We start from the raw sequence: 18,470 nt of genomic DNA, 5'->3' as shown, positions 1-18,470 counted from the left end.
TGTGGAGAAGAATACAGAGAGGTTGGCGGAGGCCAACGCGCCTGTCGCGGTGCAAGTCCAAGTTGTGGATGTGCGCCTATTTTATTCCGCTCCTACCTTTCCCCTTCAACGTCCGTCGTTCAACGCCATGTCCCAAGCCGTCGGAAACGTCAGTATCCTAGCAATATAGCTTGTTTTTGATCTGTTAATTCCCTTTCCGCAGACGGCTTTGGCTTATGCCCGCGTTTGGCACCAAGTCGATGCCTCCGAACGGGTGCTCGGAAAGCTAGCAGAGCGGATTGCTATAGTACTCATGGGCAAACACAAGCCCGTTTACGATCCTGGTGGTAAGAACTTCAGTGATTCTAGTGCTCAGTCAATATCACTGAATGTCTCGATAGTGGATTGCGGTGACTATGTCGTGGTCTCAAATGCGAGGAAAGTCAAGGTTACCGGGAAGAAGGCCGAGCAGCTCGTGTACCGGCACCATACTATGTTCCCCGGCGGTTTGAAGGAAATCAAGTACAGGGACATGATGGCGAAGAAGCCGGACGAGGTGAGTTCTGGCGTTACTAGCTAGGTCTACAACCTCTCACATTCCTTTCATAGATCATCCGACAAGCAGTTTCCGGCATGTTACCAAAAAACAAGCTTCGTGAACGAAGACTCGAGCGATTGAGAATATTCGAAGATGAAGATATCGGCGCCTTCAGGCACAATATCCTCAAACGATGGGAGGACGGCACGTTGAAGACTGCTTTCGTGGACCCAAAGCAGCCATAAAATACTGCACCTCTTCGCATCTGTCTCGGGTGCACCATCGCTATAGGTCTTCCATGTTCTACATCTACCATTTCGCTATATTACACGCTTACAAACTGCGCTCATTGGGGAACGTAATCCTCGTCCTCGCTGTCATCGTGCACAGACAATATGCCGTCGATCAGGAAGTCGTCGAGCGGTTCCTCAGCGTGTAAGAACGGGGAACTTGCCGCATAGTCTTCACTTTCGTTGTTACGTACTCGTTTGATGTGTCTGATCTCTCTCTTCGGCTGCTCTGCCTCACACTGCATCTCCTGCTCCCAGCCTTCCGGTATGCGAGATGCAACAAGGTCCTCTATATGATGCTGTAGAAGCATACCTAGACGAATTGTCAGCACGCGAGGCTACATAGAGTCCATTGGACTTCACCTATTGTCATCAATGCTGACCCATCGAAGATTTTGTACATGTCTGTGCCCACTAGAGGCTTCGCTTGACGCCTCTTAGAAACTTTCTTCACTTTTCCAACACTACTTTCCTCGTCCGTATCCGAGATGTCGTCTTTAGACGAACCCGCCTCGTTGTCTTCGTCCTGTGCATCGTGATTCTGCTGCAAGCCCGGTCTCAATCTGGCTGCTGTGCGTGCGGCAAGCCTTTCCAACTTCTTCAGTCGTCTCAGCTTCTTCTCTCGACGATATTCTTTAGATGAGTCACGCAGTTGGCCCATTTCGCTGTAGTAGGTGCTTGCGAAGTAGTGTATACATTTCAAAAGGTCCTGGCAGGGCATGAGGGGCATGACACAAACTCAGATACACTGAAACTCACGGAGCTAGGGCTGGGGCGAGCATGCAAATCTTTAGGCACTACACTCTCCGCACCTTCCGAGACGAGAGGAGCGGATGAACGAGATATTGACGGGGGCTCTGCGTCGCGTGTGCCGATGTCCTCGAGGAACAGTCTCCGCCTCTTGGCGCGTGAGTCTTTCAGCCCCCCTAAGTCGATTTCCAATGCTCGTTCCTTGCCTTTGTCACGTTTTGCAGTGGAAGACCCAGTAACCTTGCTCTCGCGAGCCTCGTCGCTCTCGACCTGCTCTTCACTCTCGCGCCCTTCGCCTTCTGCTTCCTTTCGTGCAGCGTAACGAGTTTTGACATACCCAATACCGCCTGCATCCTTTGCAATCCAGTTTCCTCTGTGGTCTTTGACGGTATACGTGGAGTACTTTTGAGATTTGCCTTCAGTTTGTTTGCGCGTGACCCTGCTGCCATCTGGACGCAGTCGAAGGCTGGAATGGTCGTGAATAGTACTGTATCGTTTCGAGGAGCTCATCGAGTCGTGTAGCCAGTTCTGGAACCTGATGCGAAGATAAGCAAGCAGAAGCCAAAGAAGCGGACCAAGCAAAGAGGCAAAAGCGCGACGCTGGCGCTTCTGCAATGCTTCACCCCAGATAGGTTGGAGGACACTGCGGGTTGCTCAATACAAGCCAACAAAGCGTGCGCGATACATAGACACATATTACTTATAGCTACAAGTGCGAACATAAAGGTTATTCCCACACATCCCCCTTAGATCACTACCTCATCTCCTTCGGCGGCACCCACTCCGGTATCTTTCCCCACGCGAACTTCGGTGCTCGGAATGCCTCTTTCGCAGCCTCTGGCACCATGTCTGTGTACATTGCCGGGACTAAATCAACCTGGGCTGCAATTGCAGGCTTAGAGTTTGCCTTTGCGGCTGCAAAGTCGGGCCTCCCAGGTTGGACTGCGGTTGTCCGACCGGTAGTATTGGTTGTTGTGGCGAGGGGCTGTGGCGCTAGTGCACCGAAAGTGGACGATTGCGTTGGGACACTTCCGAAGGCAGAGGTAGGCTGCGATGGTGCACCGAAGGTAGATGGTGATTGCGCGGGCGCATTAAAAGCGGAGGTGAATTGTGCAGGGGCGCCGAATGCAGAGGTTGGTTGTGTAGAGGTACCAAAAGTGGACGCAAGCTGCGCTGTCGCACCGAACGTAGACGTAGCTTGCGCCGGTGTCCCGAATGCTGGTGTCCCAAATGCCGATTGTGACTGAGCGGGTGCACCGAACACCGGTGTGACGGCGGCTGGAGCGGTACTGCTTGTCGATCCGAAGGCCGATATTGATTGCGAATTCGGTGCAACGAAGGCAGAAGGAGTACTAGTCTGTTGTGTTTGCTGGCCCAGAGCTCCGAACGCTGACGGTGTGCCAAAAGCCGACCTAGTTTGCGTCGGCTGACCGAACGCCGGCGCAGTAGCAGTGGAAGATGATGCTGAGGCACCAAATCCTGGCTGCCCAAACGCCGAGCCGCCAGTGGCAGTCGCAGTGTTCGGCGTGTTACTCGCCGCCCCAATACCAAAGGCAGATGACTGACCAGCGAAGGCAGAGAACGCTCCTCCGCCACCGCCAGTATTAGCACCGGATGAAGGCGCAGACAACGGAGGGAATGCACCACCACCACTTGTGGAACCAAACGCGCCTGTGGCGGGCCTGAGAATTGACGTATGAGGTTTGGAAGTCTGTCCAAAGGAAGACTGGCCGAAGGCAGACGTATTCGTGGCAGCACTACTAAACGCTGCATCGGGTGCTAGGGACGGCCCGAAAGCAGAAGTGGTCGTCTGTGCAGGGGCACCAAAGGCAGACGTGGTTTGGGCAGGTGCGCCGAAGGCGGACGTGCTCTGCACAGGTTGTCCAAAAGCTGTTGTTGTTGTCGGCTGTCCGAACGCGGACGCGTTTTGTGAGGGTTGCCCGAAGGCCGACGACGTCTGTGCTGCAGATCCAAAAGCCGAAGGTTGGCCAAAGGCGGGCTTGCCAAAGGCGGAGGTCCCCGAGGAGGCACTCCCACCAGATGCTGATGGACCACCACCGGAGAATGCCCCAAATCCTGAGGGTTTACCAAATGCCGAAGTATTCGCATTTCCGAAGGCGGAGGTCGTACCAGAATTGGCAGACCCGAATGCAGATCCAGTAGAAGCGGATGATCCACCCTGTCCAGACGCTTGATTATAGAGCTGCTGTACATTCGATAGCGCATTTCCGATGATCTGCTCTGCCGCTGCAGTCTTGTCCGCTTCGTATTTTAACTAGGTTATAGTATAAGCGGTCAGCTAAAGATTTTGAGGGCCTGCGTACATATTCTTGAATGTTTCCAGCTTTCAGCGCAGCTACTGCTTTGACGCGGAGCTCCTCTTGAGATTCATCCAACCCTCCTAAGATGTTGAGGACGAATTTGGCAGGCCCGTAGGAAGCCAACGGCCAGATTGGCCTGTCCTGCCCTGCGGTAAGGTCTTTAGCCATGGAATCAACTCTAAACGTTTCGTCGATGGCAATTGTTAGCATCGATATTCAACCTCGAAAGCAATGGAGATATGCGAACGAAAAGAGTTGGGACGATTGAGCTGAACTACCAGGCGTCCAAGTCTGGTCTGTGCATAAATCACAAGCTAAGTACGACAATGCTACCAATGCCACACAGAGGACCAGGTACGTACTTCCAAATCCCCCTCCTTGCCGTGCATCTCTGGGGTGCTCGTTTCTACACGCGTTCCCGAACTTGCAGGCTCCTTTTAGGAAGTATTGACAGACGACCTACGCACGACGAATTTATCCATAGTCACAACGCACCACACCGCAGAAATATCCGCACAACGCACCATACTAAGCAGTAATACCTCGAAAGCGTTTGGTCGTCGTGGTCGTCTGCGAAGTTGAGGACGCTGCGTGTGTCTGTGCATGACGCGGGAAGGACCCCGAAAACCCCAATGTGAGGGCAGTGGCTCTACCTTACGAACAACGACCGCCTCTCTCTCGTCACTAACCTTTACACCATCCCAAGCGGCGCCAGTTACGTTGTGAGGCCCTCTCATCTTTGCTAGGGCAAATATTCGACCCAACCCCTGTTCTTCTTCGACTTTGTAGACGCCGATATCGATGAAGCAAGAAGAGGGTGCACAAACACCCACTACCACATTCTCAGCAGCACAATGGGGAAACCGTATGTGTCTAAGGGAGGATTTGTAGTACCTGGCTTTGACAGTACTCGCTAGAAATTCCTATAGACCCTGCTCTTCAGCAACAGTCTCAACCTCAGCAACCTCCGCCTCAGCAACAATCTCAATATCAACCCTCGCAGCAGGCGCAACCACAAACACAGTACCAAACCCAACAACAGACACAGCCACAAGCACAGTACCAAGCACCGCAACAGACGCAGCCGCAGCCGCAAGCACAGTACCAGCCCCAGCAGCCTCAGACGCAGCCACAACAGGCGCAACATACCACGTAAACGCAAATCTCCAGCTGCTCGACTTTATTCTTCGTTAATATCGACTATAGCACACCTCAATACTCACATTATCAGGCATACCAGCAATACACGCAGCATTCGTATTCGCACTACCAGTATCAGCCTGCACAAACTACGCAGCAAGCTCAGCTGGCTACTATCCCCACTGCTCCGAAGCCCGTCACTGCTGCTCCAGCACCTGTAACAAGTAGCCTGGACACAACAGACGTGACGAAGCTTAATGATGCGTTGGGCAGTGCTGGAGTTGATCTCAGGGTGCGTTACACCGTGTAACCGTCAGAACGTTGATTATAAGCGCATTCTACAGGCAGAGGAAGAGTCCTTGCATAGATCTTTCGACCAGTATCAGTCGTATCGTCCATACGAGGATCGCAGCCGGAAACAGCCAGTGCGGCCGAATTTTGACACTCGCATTCTTGGTCAGAGAATACGAGATATTGGAGCACAACATAAAGTGACCAAGGTTCCGGAAGACTCGGTTAACTACCTTGCGCTCGCGCTCCGTGCACGGCTGCAAGATCTTGTGGAGGCCATGATTGCAGCTTCTGCACACCGCACAGACACTCAGTTCGACCGTCCCGCATCGCAATTCGAAGACGGGAAGCCCATGTGGAGTATCCTCATACGTGCTGACGTGTCAAAGCAGCTCGCAGCCATTGAGCGCGTCGAACGCGAAGATGAGACTAGAGTCCGGCGGGAGCGCAAAGAGCGGAGCGAGATGGCGGCTGCGCACGCAGCGGCACTGGCTGCGCAGCAGGCCGGGAGTGGCATGTCTGTCGACGGCGACGCAGAGGACGGGCAGCCGAAGAAGAAAAAGAAAAAGGCAGATGGTCCTGGTGTCACGGCCCGCAATATGTCTGAGGATGTGCGCAAGAAGATGTCGAACGCTGTCGCGAGCCAGGCGGCGGGCCTTGGTACGAAGTACGCGTGGATGAACACGAGCGTGGGGAGCACGCCACCAGCGACGAAGTCGAAGCCTGCCGCACCCGCGACCCCTGCCGCACCTTCGGCACTCAGTCCGGTAACGACCACGACCCCGGCAGCCAGTGCCGCTTCTGCCAGTTCGTGGGCAAGACCATATATTTCAATAAAACCTACGACCCAGAGCACCGCGTCACCCGAGGCAGAAGACAAGCGACGACCAATCACGCTCCGAGATGCTATGTTTGCCATTGAGAAGGAGCGTGGCCACGGTGGCGGACGAGGTTCTGCGAAAGGATGGACTTAATTGCAGGCACTTCTGTATTCTAGAGCCGAACGTTGCTTTGGATTGTCCCCTTATTGTGGGACATGATCACGCATAAGCATTTTACCGGAAAGTGAGATACCGAAACTGCCAAGTAAACTGCGAGAGAGACATCACTTGCGCCCCGCCCGCTTCTTCTCCTTCATCTTCTCCTTTTCCATCGCCTTCTGCTCCGCGCGCTCGCTCTCGATAGAGCCAAACACGCGCTTCATACGTTCGTTGTACGCCCTGTCCTTCTCCTTCTGCCGCTTCTGCTGCTCCGTGGCCAGGAAACGTGCGTCTTTGCGCAGCTCGCGGATCGCGCCCTTACGCTCCTGCTTGTACTGCGCCTTGATCTTCGCCGCTTCGTTCTGCTCATGGTCTGGATCGCGGTTTCGCAGGTAGTTGGATGTCGTGTGCTCGAAGCGCGGGACATATGTCGGGATTGGGATCGGCTTGTGCGCCTGCAACGCCAGCGGCCGCCGCGACTGGCGAGAGAACTTGAGCAGGCGGTTTAGCGAGTCTTGCAGTGACGCGTGCTTGGCCTACGGCACAAAATTTAGAAGCAAATCGTACACAATGCAGAATATGACTTACTACAAGGGCACTCGGTAACGAGTCTGCCTTGATACCCGCAAGCACAGCGACGACTGGGTCGTAGAGCTCGATGAACGCCTCGAGACTCTTGTGTATATCCGCATACTGACCAAGGAGGTCGAACGTGAGCCCGAGTAAGTCGACTTTGGATTGTTCGCTAACTACGAGATCACCAAGGAGCTGAGTGAAGTTTGGCTTCTGGACGTCCATCTCTCTCGACTTCTTGCTCAGTGTCAAGCCTTGGCACCGATCAGACTTGAAGTCCGGGGTGGAGAACGAACCAGGTAACGACGCCCTGTCCTTGAAGCGGTGCGGTGCTATGTGGAGGAGTGTATTCTCGAGGAAGTTGATTGCTTCGGGAACTAGACGCTTGGAGAGCTCTTCGTACTGCAGGAACAGAGTGCACAAGAACAACCCGCTTGCAATGTCTTGCAGTGATCGTACACGGCAGAGGCCAAGGTACGATCCCATAAGTAACCGGGCAGGCGAGACAACGTGGTGGTTCATGTCACTCGTTGGCCATATGAGGCCAAGAACACGGAGGAACGACAATTCGGGAAGACCAGGCCAAGTCTTCGAGCCAGGTTCGGTGACGCCGTGAGACAGGCCGCGCTTCAAGTTCATCTGCATCAAATCGAGCTTAGAGATAAAATGATGTGCAGACTGGATTGGATACTGCTTCGTAAGGGCGTATAGATGAGAGACAAGAGGCGAGACGAGGGAGAAGCGTGGTGATGGTGGTGAGGTTATGTAGAGAATGTGCTCGGCGAGAACTCCGGTCAACGCCTATAGAGATAAATGAGTATGTCTTCCAAATTGCCAATTCGAAACGTACTTGAAGCTTGAACTTATTGTCCTCTGCTAAGCTCGGATGGTGCAGGGTCCGCATACGTTTCACGACAGTCGGGATGTCGGAGTCGTCGATGTTCTCAACAATTTCCAGAAACTCGTCGTGGGTCTCTGGGCAGGAGAAAGTGTACGGCAACTCTCTCTTTCTGAATGAAGCTATCTTTTGTGACTTCTTCACCTGCGCCAGCTCTTCCTCACCACCGTCCTCGCCAGCATCCTCCGCTTCAGATTCAGGTGTGTCCGAAAATACGCCTTCCTCGTCTTCACCCTCACATTCACTGTCCCCTTCATCCTCCTCAGTATCAGCTTCCTCATCGCTGCCCTCGTCTTCATCCTCATCCACACTTTGCTCACCCAGACCTGCGCCCAAAAGATCGCCGTACTCGCCCTCCTCGTCTATAAAGTCATCATCTAGGTCATCGCCTCCCTTCTGCCTCTTCCTGCCTCTGCGGCCGTCCTCCTCATCGCTGTCGCTGTCGTCCTCCTCGCCGCGCATTCGCCTCAGCCGCTTCCGCTCGGCCTTCTCCAGTGCCTCCTTCTCCTCTAGCGCGAGCTCCTCCTCGGTCTTCGTCCGGTCCTTTGGCTGCGCACGTGCCTCAAATGCGAGCTCTCGGACGAACTGGTCGTACTCCTGGTCCTGGGACTGTTCTTGCACAGCAGCCGACAGCGGCGCCGAAGTGGGCTCGTCCTCATCTGCGTCCTCAGCAGACTTCGGGATTGTGGAAGGGTCAGGAGCGTAGAGCAATGAGCGCAGGTCACTAAGCTCCGCATCAAGCTCATGGCGGAGGTTCTCGTCGTCCTCTTGCTGTGCTTGACGCATAAACTATAAGAATATGAGCCTCTAAATCTCGCGTTTCCCTACTATAACAGGAGATTAACCTTGTGTTCCTTGCTCTTTAAAATGACTTCTGCCATGACTTCGGCCTTGGTTTTCTTCCTCTCTGGCTACGAGGATATGAGCAAACATTTCCAAGCCATTGAGGGAACTGTGCATACCTGACTCTCTTCATCATCTCCGTCTTCCTCGTCTCCAAAGCCGCCAAAGTGCGCTCTCTGGACGGTCCTAGAATCGATTTGTCCGCTGCCCCCATCCTCGTCCTCCTCGTCCAGACCGAGACCGACGTTGTCGAAATCGTCGAGCTTCGACAAACTCTGGCCGTAGTGCGTGAGCTCGTCTTCGTCTTCGAGATTGAATGCAGCGCCCTTGGACGCCCTTTGCCTCTCACGTGTAAATCGCTCGAGCATGCGTTCTTCGAGGGGCATCGCCGGATCGTTTTCACCAAACCGCCGGTCGACAATCCCGCCGACGCGATCCCGCTCTTGATACTCTTTCAGCAAAATCCTCTTGCGCTGTTTGATGCAACCAAGTCTGTCAGAAGTCGCTGCAATACGCGAGCAGCAGGCCACGCACTTGCTCAATACCGGCCTGCTTGCTCTGAGCCGGGCGACCCATAACACCAGCAATCTTCCTGCCTCCGACATCGTGTTTGAGCTTCGTAACCTTGACATCAAAGGGGCTCATCTTCTGCTGAATTTCCCTGAGCTTCGCCGCTTTGCGCTCCTTCTCCTTCTCGTCGAGCGGCGTCCGCTTCCTCTTCTTGCTGTTCTGCTGAGGCTTGGAGAGCCCTGCCTGGGATAGAGCGGACTTCAACTGGGAAAGCTGAGAGCCTTTTGTCATGTTGAGTTTTGAATAGAGGTCAATAAGTTAAGCGGGGGGTATCCAGAGTGAAGTTATAGGCGAACAGTCTCTGCACGAGCTGCCCAACGCAGCGGGAAACGCGAGAAATTGTGCAGACGCCCACTGTGGCGAGCGTCCCGATCGAATCTCAAGCAAATACGAGTGCAAACAAATGCCGCCCTACACGAGGGGTCTATTCCTACGAGAACTAGTACTGCCCTCATGAGACTAGTACTGCCCTCATGAGACCATATGTCATTAAAATTGTCGACCAAAGGACGACTTTTCTTTAACCTGTCAGAATTTGAGCACAGGTGGCACGGACGGTGACGGCATCTCGCCAGTTACTTCGGTGGAAGCGGCTCACCGACCTTGAGATCGCTGTTCTTAGTATATACCTAGCACAATCCAATCAGAGATATTTTACAGACTGAACAGAACAACGAGATGTTTTAGACACTAGAGCCCTATATCAGAACAAAGAAGCGTCTCTTCAGCCCACACTCGGTGCGCCCTAGACCTGGAACTCATTAACAATAGTACAACGATGTACGGTCTACGTTGCGTCGCGATCACCCGCCGCGTACCTTGCCAGTTGTTGTACACTGTGGTTCCTCGCCCTCCCAGTTGCCTGCCGAGCACTTTACATTTGTTTAGAGCCGCAGGCGACTATTTACTCACACCTCCGGCCAATGGGTTTCTCGGCTCACGCACGTTCGTGCATCATCCTCGTGTGCATGTCAAGAATGGAATGCATTATCAATGGTCCTTGAAATCACGTCTGGAGATTATAACGACAACTCAATCGTCCTGAATGGAACCCTTCTACGCTATTCAACGAGTACGAAATTAAACAGAGAAACTTGCAAATGTCGTATGCTGTGGATCTAGATCTGTCTACTGCACTGATGGAACGACGCCAGCCTCAAACGGGCCCACGATGTTCTCAAGTCTAGTCTTACTGGCCCTACGCGCAAAGATCTGCACAGGTGTGTAGTAACGCATCGTCGTCCACAGAAAGAGGCGTCCGTGTTGACGTGCAATTTTGTCATAATCAACTGTAGACATCATTAGCAGGCGGGTAGGGTAACCAGAAACTACACTTGCCTTGCAGCGCAGAGCGAAGACCAAGCCATGTTTTGGTCCTATCCGTGAGGATGACGTCGACGTCCCACCGTACGGCCTCCATCATGCACTCTGGATCGTTCACGGTCCACACCATAATATTCTTCCCCGCTGCCTTGCACTCCTTCCGGAACCTTCACCAAATCGATGATGGCCCTACGTAGCATGCAAGCGGAACTCACCTCTGGCCATCAACGGTCGTCATGGAACCGAACGACATGGAGAAGGTACTGACGTCTTTCCAGAAGTACTTGCGCGCGATATCGGTGTCTCCGCCAATGTATGACCGGCGGCAGTAAGGCAGATGCTCCTGCGCGTGCGGAAGGAATGTCGGATGCCAGAGACCGAGGAGGATGCGTGGTGCGAGGACAGTCTGCCAGCCCTCGTGCGAGGAAATGATACTGTGCATGAGGAAGAATAGCCGCCCAGGATTGTTCTGGGGCTTGACATCGACGTTGAACTTGACGTGTCGATTCTCAGACTGCGGATGGTCAGGACGAGTATGTTAGGTGCGCACCATACGCTTACGCACCTTCATGAGCAGCTCAACGGCCTCTGCAAAGGTCGGGATGGCCTGCACGGGCTTCTTGACCGTGCGCAGGTGCTGCATGCCCTCCTCACCATACCAATTCTGCTCCCTGATCAGCCCTGTGCCGTTCGTCGTCCTATCCAGCGCTAATGACGTGTCGGCAAACATTTGCAAGAAAATGGCACCACTCGGACTCACAGGGGTCGTGGAACATGACGACGACATCGTCCGCGGAAATGTGGACGTCTGCTCGGATGGTTATGGGCTGCAAAAACGTGTATCTCTGGCTGTTCAAATACCGCTCTCGATACCCTCGGCGCCGTCGCGCATGGCGGCTTCGAAACTGGCGAGTGTGTTCTCCGGGAAGGCGGCAGAGGCCTGCGGCGACGGTCAGCTGGCAATTGTGCGCAGTGGTGGTAGTGACACGTACCCCACGGTGGCCCCAGCACTCGGGCAGTGTCCTCTGAGCAGCAGACATATTGAGAAAGGGAAGCTTAAAGGTGGGTGGGCGAGTTGAGAAATGTCGTCGGGGGAACAGGGCGGAGAGCGTGCGGGGCTTTATAGCCATGGCTTACTGTAAGATTTGGGAGGCTCCGGCGGCAGAATTTCGTACAGGCGAGTGGTCCGGGGCATCTCTTGTCGAGATTTGGAGGAGAAATTCAGTGCCTGAGCCAGGATTCGCTGGCGGGAATAAGCTGGCGAGAACTAGCGAGACCGGTGGGGACATCGAGATCTCGAGTCGTTTTCGCCTCCGCGAATCCATGCACATGTGTTGTGGATGCGAACCTATCCGAGCTGTCCGAGCCCCTCGTAGCCGAACGTGCTCGCAGTAACTGGATGATATTGACCGGAAGCGTAATTGCAAACGCACGAGCCGCTTTACGCAACGACCACGTTCGCCGGCACAGCTGCCTGCCCGGTTTATCATCTCCCCGCGGGGTACCCTGATCTCAGCGACGAGTCCAAAGCGATAAGCTTGAGATACAGTGGCTAGCGACGGCGAACATCGACGAAGTTAAAGCTGAAATTAACGCAAAAGTGTCATCACTGTGCGCCAATTGCAGGCAGTGCTCTTCGCGCTGCACCATCCGACACAGGGTCCATTCCAGCCTCCGTTGTCAGTCCACAGCTATTTTTTGCCGTTAGCCTTTATGCATTATGGCTCGGATCACAACACAGTAATTGGCGGCAGCAACTACATTGGCACCGCTCAGCTGAGACATCAGGCGCTCAGAATGTACCTGCTTACGACCGCTTTCGGCAGAATCGATAGGCCCTGCTCTTAACGGTGATCTTGTGCCCCTATTTCTGAGTCAATAAGTAAATCAGCAAGCTCAAGGACGGATCCTGCAGCATAGCAATGTCCAAGATACGTGTCGCCGTTCTTACAGGTGTGACCATCCGACGCCTAGACCGTGCGCGTCCGCGGTAAACTGATCAACCTCCCAATCCGCTCTTGCGCTTCGTTTGCGCACACAGTCAGCGATACAGCATCCGCGGATGCGTCTGCGGACAAGTCGGGTCCAACGATCAGGGAAATCGCACAGCAGAATGATCATGAGTGCGTCGAGTACCGGATCGTACCCGACGATGAAGCGCAGATCCGCGAGACTGTCAAGTCTTGGGCGGAGCAAGGCGTCGCGGACTGGATTATTACCACAGGCGGGACTGGCTTTGGACTGCGTGACAAGACTCCAGAGGTAGGCATTCCCTGGCGTGTCTCTATGTCTTGAATGTCGTTGACCTTTTGTCCAGGCCCTTGCACCGCTCTTTGAGCGCGAAGCTCCAGGCATCGTCCACCTTCTGCTCGCAAGTTCGCTGCAGAAGACCCCTTTCGCCGCTTTAGCACGCCCGGTAGCCGGGACGGTGAAGAATTCATTAGTCGTCACATTGCCAGGAAGCGTCAGGGCCGTAAAGGAGAATCTCGACGCTCTTTTCCAAGCTGGTGTGGTGAATCATGCGATCGACCTCATACGGGGCGGTTCCGGCAAGGAAGTACATGCTCAACTAGCAAGCTCGGCATCGCAGAGCGGCAGCCCCCAAAGCTCCCAGCCTTCCCATTCCCACTCCCACCACCACGACAGCGATGGGCACCACCATCATCATCGCCACGAGCACACTATTCCTACGCCCAGGACGACGCTCTCGCATGACCCGTCCGCTCCCGGTGCGTAATCTCCGCTCGTCCGATCGTGCCACATGCTGACGTCGCTTGCAGTCTCTACGCGGCACAGAATCTCTCCGTATCCCGCCATCACGCTCGAGAGCGCACTCGAAGCAATCTTCCGCGAAGTGAAGCCTCTGGAGCCGCGCGAAGCACTGGTAAGCCCACTCGCATCACTTGCATGTCCCTTCTAAGTCTGGTCTTTGCGCCGCGCAGGTTTCGTCGGAGCTGCGAGGAAGCGTGCTGGCAGAAGACGTATTCGCTTCTCAGAACGTCCCGGTGACGACCACGACGAATGTCGATGGCTACGCTGTGCGCTGTACGTCGTACTCGCCACACATATGCGCCGTTGAACGAACTGACGACGCGTCACACGAACAGCGAGCGATCCTCCTGGCATATACAAGGTCCTGACGCCGCATACGCATGCGCTGGCGACACCGGTCCCGGAGGGCCATATCTTCCGCGTCAATACTGGTGCGCCGCTTCCGGCGGGCACGGACGCGGTCGTGATGGTCGAGGACACGCGCCTCCATAACAGCGACGAAAGCGGCGAAGAGCTCGAGGTTGAAACGTTGGCGCAGGTCGATCCGGACGAGAGCGTCCGCAAGCCAGGTTCAGACGTCAAGAAGGGCGAGCTTGCACTTGAAAAGGGCACAGTCCTGCTTTCGCATGGCGGGGAGATCGGCACGATAGCTTTCGTGGGCAAGCAGAGGGTCGGTGTGAAGCTCCACATTGTGCTGGGACCCGTTGTCTAATGGGCTTGCCAGGTCAAAATACATCCGAAGCCGGTCGTCGCCGTGCTGAGCACCGGGAATGAATTGCTCGACATCCAAAATCCTCAGAAGATGGACAGCGACGGCTGGGGTGGGATCTGGGACACGAATCGGCCGTCTTTGTCGGCCGCGCTAGAGGGCTTGGGGTACAAGGTTGTGGACCTTGGCATCGTTCCCGACAGGTTATGTCCTTTTCCTTCCCTTTCACCCGCGGAGACTGACCGGATCGTCTTGCAGTCTCGAGAAGCACATCGAGACCTTGAAAAGAGGACTGGAGCAAGCCGATATTGTGCTCACAACGGGCGGAACCAGTATGGGCGCGAGTGACTTGCTGAAGCCCGTCATTGAGCGACATCTGAACGGGACCATCCACTTTGGACGTGTCAGGATCAAGCCGGGGAAGCCGACGACATTCGCGACTATCCCTACGACGAAGGGGCTTGTACCAATGTTCGCGCTTCCCGGAAACCCTGCTTCCGCCCTGGTAACGTTCCATGTCTTTGCCCTTCCAGCCTTAAGAAGACTTGGTGGATGGCCAATGTCGAGGTCCCAGTTACCGCGTGTGCGAGTTCAGGTGTGTACATTGTGTCGGCTTGAGTTGCCGTGGGACTGACGGAAGGACACGGCAGCTGCAAGGCAATATGCGTCTAGATCCCCGCGTAGAGTTCCATCGTGTATCAATTCAAGCAAGCGCAGAGGGCCTCAAGGCGTACAGTACTGGTGGACAGCGCTCCAGTCGCGTGGCAAGTCTCGCCGGAGCGAACGGCGTAGTGGTCCTCCCTTCCAAGGTCGAGGGTGGCCCAAGTGAGGTGAAGGTGGGCGAGCTTGTGGAAGCCATAGTAATAGGGGAGTTGCACTTGCAGCATTAGTGTGGTCGAAAGGAGAGACAAAGGTGTACGATATGCTTGAGATGCTTGCACAAGCGGGAACCTAACGAGATTATGTTTCTCTTTTCTTGTTCATGGCTGCCAGTTGCTGAAGATCTTTGGATCACTAAAGAGTACAAAAATTTACAGAGACGACTAGTTACCATGGCATCGACTTCGGCCTGTAAAGCAGCCATCTCTTCCTCAAGTTGCTCTCGTTGGCGGACAAGGATCTGGATCTTTCGCGCCTCTAGCTTGTTCATACCCGCGGTGTTGACAGCTGATCGCGAGGCAGGTCTTGTCCGTTGCGTCTCCAGCTGCGTTTAATGTCAGGTAGTTGGCTCTTGGACAATGGGCAAATCGACATACCCTTGTCCGCAACATATTCTCTCTCTTCGCCAAGACCTTCATCCCTCTCTCTGCTCGATTGAGGAGCTCGTTGATCTGAGGCTCGATCTCATCAGTGACGTCCCCCTTGTACTTGCGCACGGTGGCTTCGTCGATAAGTAGGAAGACCTTCCAGAGCAATCAGCGAGAGCCTGGGTGTTATGAGAAACTGAAGCGTACCCGTTCATTCTCTAATACTTTCGCTATCCGTGGCAGGTCATAGGTCCCCTGTCGGATTATCTCTTGAGCTTCGTGTACCTGATCATTATAAGCTGTAAAGAAGCATGTCTAGCGGGCTATGATGCACCTCGTCGCAGCAGTCCTCCATGGCCACGACACATTCTCGCAGGAAGGGACTGCAGACAAAGTTGCTGTCGCCTCTGTACGTTTCAGAATTCCCTACAAAAACAGACTCCCGAGGTGCATATTTTGGGTGCACGGACAGTCGCGAAACTCGGCTGGGTCGCTCCATGGTGGTCGACAGATCCTGACCGACGCGCCTATGACACGCGTGAGTAGTTTTAGACCCCGCTAATCTCCGCTGGGCGCCGAAAGTATAAATTCACGAAAACTTCGCGTTCACTTTCTCTCCAAGTGTCCGCTCGACCGTTGGAAGCGTTAGCCCTCTTGGCGCAGAGGTTTGTTCTTCTGAGTGACGTTCAAATTCTGGTCGACGGAGCGAGGTGCCTTCGGGTGCTCACAAGACCGAGTCCTGCCTATTCTGCTCCCTCTCGTCCGGGCTGAGTCTCGCACTTCGGTGCGTTTGATTCGCCCGAGAGGTTGAAGTGGGGTAGTGGGACGGCGTTATATTCCTGTACTTTCCGTACATCGCCACTATGTGGCCTTGACGGTTCGGTGAAACCATAACGCATACATCCATCCTTGTCTGACTTTTCTGTTGTGTCGAGTAACAGTACAATTGATGCCTTTTCTCCTTAAAGGTTACTTGTGAAGCTATGGGATCCGTTGACTGATTTAATGCTGCGTCCTTAGCCGAAGCCGGTTCGAATTTGCGGTACGGAACTGAGTTTGGTCGCATGACTTCCCTCAGCGAGAAAGACCACACGCTCATGACAGGCCTGCTCCATTCTGGCACTGCCCGTCGTTCGGGCAGATTCTCTCCGTCCATCGTCTTACCTTCTCTCTACCGCTTTGTAGACAAAGAGACAGACAGAATGTCCTCTGGACACTGGGCTGAAGATTTAAAGCGGGACATCCGTCGCAAGCAGCTGGAATTGCTCAAGACCTCGGAGCCTTTCAAAGCAAAAGGAGCGCAGACGGGGGCTTGGAAGAGACCATGGCAGGTGCTGTCGTACTATCATTGGATGGAGAAGTGGAGCAAGAAAGCAGAAGCACAGATCGGTGTCGGAATTGCTAGAGGTGTGTCGCTTTATCCTCTACAAGATATCGAAACTGAGAAGGGTTGTTGACGTATTAGGCGCGTGCGGAAGGCATGTCGACCCCAAGTTTGCAACTGCGGACGCTGATGTGGAAGTGCAGCGAAGCCATTAACTGGACTGTCGCACTTTATACCTGGATGGAATCTGCTGCCACATACCTTCGGTGCGTTCATCACCAGATTATTCGCGATTAGTCTCCTTACATCTAAGGATAGGGACTGGCCAACGGTTCTGGGTGCAGTAGCAGCGGCGCGAGAAGATCGAGAGGAAGATGCTATGAGGTTACTCGAGTGGTCAGATGCAGAGATCCAGAAGATTGTATGCTGACCATTTCATTTTCTCCAATGCGCTCGCTGAGACTGCGGCGCAGGCTGTGTCATGGGATCCTGACATGCACTACGTGACTATATGCGGTACGATAGACTATCCTCCTGGCGCGTATCACGGTAGCTCACTAACGTTTATATCCAGACCTTATGCAGGTGCTGAGGGAGGCAACGACATCCGACTTGATCTTAATGCTGATAGGACGATAGGATGCTCCGGACTCAGATCCTACACTGGACGGCCCATTCTGTGGAGCCTTCTTTTCCTCAGACCCAAGGAACCCGTTTATTGGATTGGTGTTCAAGGTTGGCTCGTTCCGTATCGCAGCGAAGGCCATTTCTCATGTCTTCCAGGGTACACACGTCGAATCCTGGCAAGAATTGCTTGTGGACCTGCACTACGTTCCAGTACATGCCAAAGACGGTCATGTATGGGAGACTCATGTCTCGCAGGGCGTATATGCTACGTTATTCGAACCCTTCTCTACACTGGACGGGCAGACGCCTTTTGGTATGTACATCAAAGTATTTCCAATGTCATAATTAAAAGACCCCGCAGAGTATATCAAGCATACGGCATGCACTCTGATCTCCGAGCGCATGCAAGCCGCCGCAGATGTGCCTGTGCGCTTACACCTGACCGTGAGTCGCCACTTTACCTATTTGTGGTCGACACCTTATGTGCCGTAGGGTCATTCCCTGGGGGCGTCGTATGCGTCGCTCTTTTACGCCGAGCTTCTACGCCTTTACAACAACGACCCTATGTCTGCTCGCTCTGATCCGCCTACCTGCGTTTTGCGCGACTTGTATACCTTCGGCAGCCCTCGCTTTGGTCTGCTGGATTTTGTGGATATGTTTTCGCTCGTTGCCGAGGAACATACTGGTTATTCCTGGCGAATCATTTGCCGTGACGACCCCGTTGGCCTCGTACCGCCCGTGCTCATCACAGACCCCAAGTTCATCCATGTGGACAAGGCATATGAGGTCTCAGAAACAGATGTCCCGATTGAACTGCAAAGTGAGAGAAACAGCCATCCTCGGCCCCCTCTGCGTGTCATCAACATGTCGCATCATAGTAAGTCGAAGTTGTTTCTGTAAAACTTGGCTGACGACTGCCACCCATCAGCCCCTTGGGCATACTTCGACGCACTTTACCACACTGCGACGCATACGACGTAGGCTATATCAGGAGTAGTGACTATAGAATACCCTTATTGAATGGGATTTTTGCCGAGGCAAGTACTTTGTGATGCGATGGATGGAGGCTGTGAGGCTTTCCGAATGCCCAAGTTGGAGGTAGATCTACACCGGATGCGTGTTATCTTTGTACGGCCTCAACTTGTCCTCGTTCCATGGCTGCCGCAATTGGATGCTGTGTAACTGCCTTGCGGGCAGACTCGAGGCTTGCAAGTGGCTGGTTAGTAATCTGTTTCTGGCTCATTGTCGGGCTTTTAACATGTTTTACCTTTAATAAAACTAATTCAAACCCCGAA

At 54.0% G+C, this 18,470-nt stretch overlaps 9 protein-coding genes across 9 annotated transcripts; 4 read left to right on the top strand and 5 right to left on the bottom strand.

The window, feature by feature from the left end:
* Nucleotides 1-115: 115 nt before the first annotated feature.
* PHACADRAFT_250692 (uncharacterized protein) lies at nucleotides 116-862 on the top strand. The gene is made up of 4 exons (XM_007392388.1): nucleotides 116-148; nucleotides 203-326; nucleotides 381-535; nucleotides 589-862. Exons 1-4 carry the CDS (start codon nucleotides 128-130, stop codon nucleotides 760-762), a joined length of 474 nt encoding a protein of 157 aa, XP_007392450.1. The 5' UTR covers nucleotides 116-127; the 3' UTR covers nucleotides 763-862.
* A 270-nt stretch (nucleotides 863-1,132) lies between these two features.
* Nucleotides 1,133-1,528, bottom strand: PHACADRAFT_158312 (uncharacterized protein; the record flags this gene model as incomplete). Its single annotated transcript, XM_007392387.1, has 1 exon — nucleotides 1,133-1,528. One exon carries the CDS (start codon nucleotides 1,526-1,528, stop codon nucleotides 1,133-1,135), a length of 396 nt encoding a protein of 131 aa, XP_007392449.1.
* A 3,151-nt stretch (nucleotides 1,529-4,679) lies between these two features.
* On the top strand, nucleotides 4,680-6,283 carry PHACADRAFT_192286 (uncharacterized protein; the record flags this gene model as incomplete). Its single annotated transcript, XM_007392386.1, has 4 exons — nucleotides 4,680-4,743; nucleotides 4,796-5,030; nucleotides 5,085-5,310; nucleotides 5,363-6,283. The coding sequence occupies 4 exons, from the start codon at nucleotides 4,680-4,682 to the stop codon at nucleotides 6,281-6,283; spliced, it is 1,446 nt and encodes a 481-aa protein (XP_007392448.1).
* Nucleotides 6,284-6,414: 131 nt separating this feature from the next.
* PHACADRAFT_86191 (uncharacterized protein) lies at nucleotides 6,415-9,404 on the bottom strand (the record flags this gene model as incomplete). The annotated part of the gene is made up of 6 exons (XM_007392385.1): nucleotides 6,415-6,825; nucleotides 6,878-7,663; nucleotides 7,713-8,549; nucleotides 8,606-8,667; nucleotides 8,728-9,076; nucleotides 9,138-9,404. 6 exons carry the CDS (start codon nucleotides 9,402-9,404, stop codon nucleotides 6,415-6,417), a joined length of 2,712 nt encoding a protein of 903 aa, XP_007392447.1.
* A 774-nt stretch (nucleotides 9,405-10,178) lies between these two features.
* PHACADRAFT_250682 (uncharacterized protein) lies at nucleotides 10,179-11,556 on the bottom strand. The gene is made up of 7 exons (XM_007392384.1): nucleotides 11,489-11,556; nucleotides 11,358-11,436; nucleotides 11,257-11,304; nucleotides 11,062-11,204; nucleotides 10,712-11,010; nucleotides 10,512-10,663; nucleotides 10,179-10,462 (listed from the first exon to the last, which is right to left on the bottom strand). The coding sequence occupies exons 1-7, from the start codon at nucleotides 11,534-11,536 to the stop codon at nucleotides 10,302-10,304; spliced, it is 930 nt and encodes a 309-aa protein (XP_007392446.1). The 5' UTR covers nucleotides 11,537-11,556; the 3' UTR covers nucleotides 10,179-10,301.
* A 783-nt stretch (nucleotides 11,557-12,339) lies between these two features.
* PHACADRAFT_250679 (uncharacterized protein) lies at nucleotides 12,340-15,499 on the top strand. The gene is made up of 12 exons (XM_007392383.1): nucleotides 12,340-12,449; nucleotides 12,538-12,758; nucleotides 12,814-13,225; nucleotides 13,277-13,380; nucleotides 13,439-13,541; nucleotides 13,604-13,938; nucleotides 13,993-14,180; nucleotides 14,236-14,572; nucleotides 14,628-14,973; nucleotides 15,029-15,181; nucleotides 15,234-15,380; nucleotides 15,432-15,499. Exons 1-9 carry the CDS (start codon nucleotides 12,419-12,421, stop codon nucleotides 14,865-14,867), a joined length of 1,971 nt encoding a protein of 656 aa, XP_007392445.1. The 5' UTR covers nucleotides 12,340-12,418; the 3' UTR covers nucleotides 14,868-14,973; nucleotides 15,029-15,181; nucleotides 15,234-15,380; nucleotides 15,432-15,499.
* Nucleotides 15,500-15,516: 17 nt separating this feature from the next.
* PHACADRAFT_158305 (uncharacterized protein) lies at nucleotides 15,517-15,723 on the bottom strand (the record flags this gene model as incomplete). Its single annotated transcript, XM_007392382.1, has 1 exon — nucleotides 15,517-15,723. The coding sequence occupies one exon, from the start codon at nucleotides 15,721-15,723 to the stop codon at nucleotides 15,517-15,519; it is 207 nt and encodes a 68-aa protein (XP_007392444.1).
* Nucleotides 15,724-15,848: 125 nt separating this feature from the next.
* On the bottom strand, nucleotides 15,849-16,193 carry PHACADRAFT_250674 (uncharacterized protein). Its single transcript, XM_007392381.1, has one exon. It carries the CDS (start codon nucleotides 16,129-16,131, stop codon nucleotides 15,949-15,951), a length of 183 nt encoding a protein of 60 aa, XP_007392443.1. The 5' UTR covers nucleotides 16,132-16,193; the 3' UTR covers nucleotides 15,849-15,948.
* Nucleotides 16,194-16,326: 133 nt separating this feature from the next.
* PHACADRAFT_170488 (uncharacterized protein) lies at nucleotides 16,327-18,425 on the top strand. The gene is made up of 10 exons (XM_007392380.1): nucleotides 16,327-16,631; nucleotides 16,690-16,702; nucleotides 16,752-16,814; nucleotides 16,867-16,969; nucleotides 17,022-17,064; nucleotides 17,123-17,133; nucleotides 17,188-17,283; nucleotides 17,332-17,488; nucleotides 17,537-17,619; nucleotides 17,668-18,425. The coding sequence occupies exons 1-10, from the start codon at nucleotides 16,427-16,429 to the stop codon at nucleotides 18,073-18,075; spliced, it is 1,182 nt and encodes a 393-aa protein (XP_007392442.1). The 5' UTR covers nucleotides 16,327-16,426; the 3' UTR covers nucleotides 18,076-18,425.
* Nucleotides 18,426-18,470: the final 45 nt, after the last annotated feature.

Source organism: Phanerochaete carnosa (assembly GCF_000300595.1).
Source record: "Phanerochaete carnosa HHB-10118-sp unplaced genomic scaffold PHACAscaffold_2, whole genome shotgun sequence".
Lineage (NCBI taxonomy): Eukaryota > Fungi > Basidiomycota > Agaricomycetes > Polyporales > Phanerochaetaceae > Phanerochaete > Phanerochaete carnosa.
This window is presented reverse-complemented; position numbering and strand designations above follow the sequence as displayed.